This window comes from Myotis lucifugus, unplaced genomic scaffold (genome assembly GCF_000147115.1).
Source record: "Myotis lucifugus unplaced genomic scaffold, Myoluc2.0 scaffold_707, whole genome shotgun sequence".
Classification (NCBI taxonomy): Eukaryota; Metazoa; Chordata; class Mammalia; order Chiroptera; family Vespertilionidae; genus Myotis; species Myotis lucifugus.
Window position 1 is genome coordinate 136,243 of NW_005871755.1, and position 4,742 is coordinate 140,984.

At 51.7% G+C, this 4,742-nt stretch overlaps 1 protein-coding gene across 1 annotated transcript; it reads left to right on the top strand.

Annotated features, from left to right (window-relative positions):
- Positions 1 to 847: 847 nt before the first annotated feature.
- LOC102426472 (zinc finger CCCH domain-containing protein 15-like) lies at positions 848 to 2,538 on the top strand. Its single transcript, XM_014447755.2, is given in 2 exon segments — positions 848 to 1,496; positions 1,499 to 2,538. Coding segments are annotated over 2 exon segments (1,278 nt in total). The 5' UTR covers positions 848 to 934; the 3' UTR covers positions 2,215 to 2,538.
- Positions 2,539 to 4,742: the final 2,204 nt, after the last annotated feature.

The following is a 4,742-nucleotide window of genomic DNA, read 5'->3' on the forward strand; positions in this document are numbered from 1 at the left end:
TGTCAGGGTTTATGTAACAAATGGAACCTCAGTCAACCGGAAAGCCGCAGGGCACTTGTTAGATGAGGGTCGTGGGGTCCCAGGATCAAGCAGGCGGGAGGAGGACGCCAAGGGAGGGCCGCTCAGCGAGGCCTGCTGTCTGCACGCTGCTTAGCGAGGCCACCCAGTTTCAGGGACACGTCTGTTGCTGGAAGCCGGTCCATCCTTGCTGCTTGACACAGTCGCTGCAGGAAAGAAACATCTGCACAGCATATGTTTCAAGGGACCTGGCGTATATAGCATACTGTTCTTGATATGTTTGCTCCCCTTCTTGGCGCTATGTGTTTTGGCCAAGGTCACCTCTCCGAGGAAGGTTGTTACCCCAGGTAGGAATTTTTCCCCTGAAGTTAGGGAGGGAATAAAACCCCTTAACTAAGTGCCAGGCGGGTAGTTAATCACTTTAACTAAGAACAATCATGCTTAAGCTACATAATCTTTACTCCCTGGAATGGAGATAAGAAACGCCCTAACCTTTGCAATAGAAATTGACAGGATTAAAATCAACTGGTATAAATACAGATGTAACAAGACAATAAACATCAGATCCTGACCAGAACTTGGCTGGAGATCCTGGCTAGAGGTCCTGGCTAGGCTGCTGATCAACTGAAGGCTGTCTCCGTGTCATTCCTTCTTCACCGGCTCCGTCCACACCTTTGGGGACCCCTGGACCTGCTGGGGTTGGACCCCAGCATCTGGCGCCCGAACAGGGACCCTTAGGTAAGCCCCCCATTCCCCCAGGTTAAAAGGCGCGTTGCAGCGGCGAGTGAGCGCCTTGCTTTACGTGCGGCGCGGCGGCGACTGTGGCCTGCGTCTCCCCTCCTTCCGCTCGCAGGGCCGCGGTCCCCGGACGGTGTCCAGCTGCACCCCAGCCTAGCCGGTGCCCCCCGCCTCCGCCATGCCCCCCAAGAAGCAGGCTCAGGCCGGGAGGAGCAAGAAGGCGGAGCAGAAGAAGAAGGAGAAGATCATCGAGGACAAAACTTTTGGTCTAAAGAACAAGAAAGGAGCAAAGCAGCAGAAGTTTATCAAGGCTGTCACTCATCAAGTTAAGTTTGGTCAGCAGAATCCACGCCAGGTAGCACAGAGTGAAGCTGAAAAGAAATTAAAGAAAGATGACAAGAAGAAAGAATTGCAAGAGCTAAATGAACTGTTCAAACCTGTAGTTGCTGCTCAAAAAATAAGTAAAGCTGCTGACCCCAAGTCTGTGGTGTGCGCCTTCTTCAAGCAAGGGCAGTGCACGAAGGGGGACAAGTGCAAGTTCTCCCACGACCTCACCCTGGAGAGGAAGGGCGAGAAGCGAAGTGTTTACATTGATGCAAGAGATGAAGAACTTGAAAAAGATACGATGGAGAACTGGGACGAGAAGAAGCTGGAAGAAGTGGTGAACAAGAAGCACGGTGAGGCGGAAAAGAAAAAGCCCAAAACGCAAATAGTGTGCAAGCACTTCCTTGACGCTATTGATACAACAAATATGGCTGGTTTTGGGTTTGCCCCGGAGGTGGCGATATTTGTATGTATCGTCATGCACTTCCTCCAGGATTTGTATTGAAAAAAGATAAGAAGAAAGGAGAGAAAGAAGATAAAATTTCATTAGAAGATCTCATTGAAAGAGAGCGTGCCGCCCTCGGTCCAAACGTTACCAAGATCACCCTAGAGTCTTTCCTCGCCTGGAAGAAGAGGAAGAGACAAGAAAAGATCAACAAACTGGAGCAAGACATGGAGCGAAGGAAAGCAGACTTCAAGGCGGGGAAGGCGTTGGTGATCAGTGGTCGTGAGGTCTTTGAATTCCGTCCTGAACTGGTTGACGATGACGATGAGGAAGCAGATGATACGAGCTACACGCAGGGAGCAGGTGGTGATGAGGTTGATGACTTGGTGAGCATAAACGACATAGATGTGAGCCTGTACATCCCAAGAGACGTGGACGAGACGGGCATCACGGTGGCCAGTCGTGAGCGATTCAGCGCGTACGCTGCAGAGAGAGATGAAAACAAGCTGAGCGAAGCCTCGGGGGGCAGGGCTGAGAACAGCGAGAGGAGCGACCTGGAGGAGGACCACGGCGGGGAGGGCCCGGAGAACGGGGTCGGCGTGGCGGTGCCCGTGGACGAGAACCTCTTCACTGGGGAGGACCTGGAGGAGCTGGAGGAGGAGCTGAACACACTGGACCTGGAGAAATGACCCCACCAGTGGGTCCGTCAGCCGCCCCCCAGCATGAAGTGAAGGGACTGCACTCATTCCTTCCACCTAGAACTCGTCCACAGGACGGCAGTCCCATGCTGCCTCCAGGACTCCTCTCCCTTGTGGCTCCTCCGCTCCATCTCCTCTTCCAGGAAGTGCAGGTAGTGAGTGCAGTACCTCCTGGCAGAGCATCGTCGTAACTGTCCACTCAGGGCCGGTGTCCTGCTCCGGCGTCTGGTGTCATTGGCATGTGTCCCTGCGAGGACATCCGTGTATAGTTCAGGACCCTTTATTTAATGCCGTCTCGCGGGTAGTGTTGTTTTTTCTGTATTTATGTGTTAAAAGACTGCCTGGAACTGAGCGCTGTGCTTCCTGAGGCACTGGCAGTGCAGGCTCCGTGTTGTATGTTCTGGAGAAGTAGGTGGACCTTTAAAGTGAACCTTCTTTAATTGACAGACCAGCTGCAGTGCCCTGTGGTGAACTGTTTTAATCGTATCCTCTTCTTTTTTGCCAATAAAGTTGTAAATAAAGACCATCAAAAAATGAAGAAAAAAGGGAAGGATTGGCCCTCTTCATGGCCCACACACACCACCTCCACTTCCCTAGTAGGACTAGGCAAGGCATCTAATGTAAAAGAGTTCTCAGATTTTAACTTGGGCTGATGAAGATCAACATTCAGCAACATTCTGTCCCTATGTAATTACGACTATCCCCTTTACATTATGGGGAAGAGATATCTTGTCTCAAATGGGAGTTCTATTATATAGCCCCAGCGGTGTTTGATTTACTCCTGTTACAAAAAATTACAAGAAAATGAGTTTATATATTCCTCTTCTCATCATGTTCTACAACATACTCTATTTGTAATTAATATACTAAATGTAGATTCTGAGGGAAATTCCTCGATGTACAGACATTGGAACCCTGATCTAACTAAACCTAAAGTCCTTGTCAAATGGAGAGACTTACTTACAGGAGCCTGGAAGGGACCTGATGTACTTTTAACCTGGGGGAGAGGATATGCTTGTATATTTCCACAGGACGCAGACTTACCTGTGTGGATTCCAGACCGTCTAGTCCGACCTTATGTCTCACCGCCCTCCATCTCCGCCTCACCCTAGCACACCTGACCAGTGCCCGTCTGCAGCAGATGTGCAGCCCTGAGCTGGAACAACCTGTCCATTGGGAGGATCACATGTGCCTCCTTTTTGTCTGTCCTTATGTTCCAGCTTTGCCCCACATCTCCTTTCCTTTTTCTTTTTTTTTAATCTGACTACTTGTTTGCTGGTTCTTTGGCCTTTCTGCTTTTCTCCTGAACACAGCCTTTTCTAGAATCTCCCTACCCTACTGCTCCAGGAAGGGCACCTCCCTTTTATGCCGTGACTAGGGGTGTTTGGTATATGCCCCATACGTGGAGTTGTCCTGTGCCAAGAGCCTGACATCCTGGGCTGAGAAAGCCTGGTCCCGGGACTCTCCTTTGTCCTGTATTGGCCCCTCTTACCCTCGTGTCAAGAGGGACCCTCTTCTTACAATCCAATTCCCCATAGCTGTTCATGCTGAGGTTGAAGCCTCATGGTGGCTGGTACCATGGATCTGTCTCTCGCCCAATGGCGTGAGCTGGGTCCTCCCTGGAGAAGAATCCTGGGTTCCCCAAGATATGCGATCAATGCCGGGGCCCCGCCAGCAGGCGAGGGGATTCCAAGGCAGTTGCTGGGCGTGGAGGCCACGGGGGCATAGGCTACCAAGGAGACAGAACCTCACCTCACATCACCCTGCTTGTCCCCGGAGGATGGCTGGTTAGTCAAAGACGGGTAAGATTCCTCAGGGAGGAACGACCTAAGACAGGCACAGTCGCAGAGGGGCCAACAGGAGAGAACTTGGGGGTCAAAAGAGGTGGGGCACAGATCCTCACCCCCCCAACTATGCAGGGGCTTGAACACTCGCCCCTTCTGAGGGAGGTCTCCTGCCCCCATGGCTGCTTCCCGCTTCCCACGCCCAGCTCAGATCGGGACCCAGGTAAAGACAGAGACTGGCTGACAGCAGCTGCCCTCTCACTGCAACAGGACTTGTTTCCCATTTCTACCTTGGACGACAGGGAAAGGGGCAGCTGAAGGAAAGGGCTGTGTCAGGATGCTGCCTTCTTCCCTTTATTCTCCCTCTTTTTTCTAAACACTTCCATGCCTCGTAGTTCTTTTGCTTTCTCTTCTTTTTCTCTCTACTACCCTCCATCTTCCATATCAGCTGACTCAGAGGGCACAGCTTACTCCTCCTCGGACACCGACACCACCATCAAGCACGGCCCTGATGGACCCTTTGATGCAGCCCTTCAACTCGCTGACGCTTTGGGAAGCCCGTCGCCAATGACGCCGCCCGCTAGCCAGATCAACAAGGACAACCAAACTCCCAATTTGAGGACAGCTGAAATCCCTTGACTGAGGAGGCCGGCAACCTTCTACAGGAACGGGGCTCCTTGTACACTCCATCCACTATGTTTATAGCTATGCTCACTGTCATCGCTTGCCAGTCTT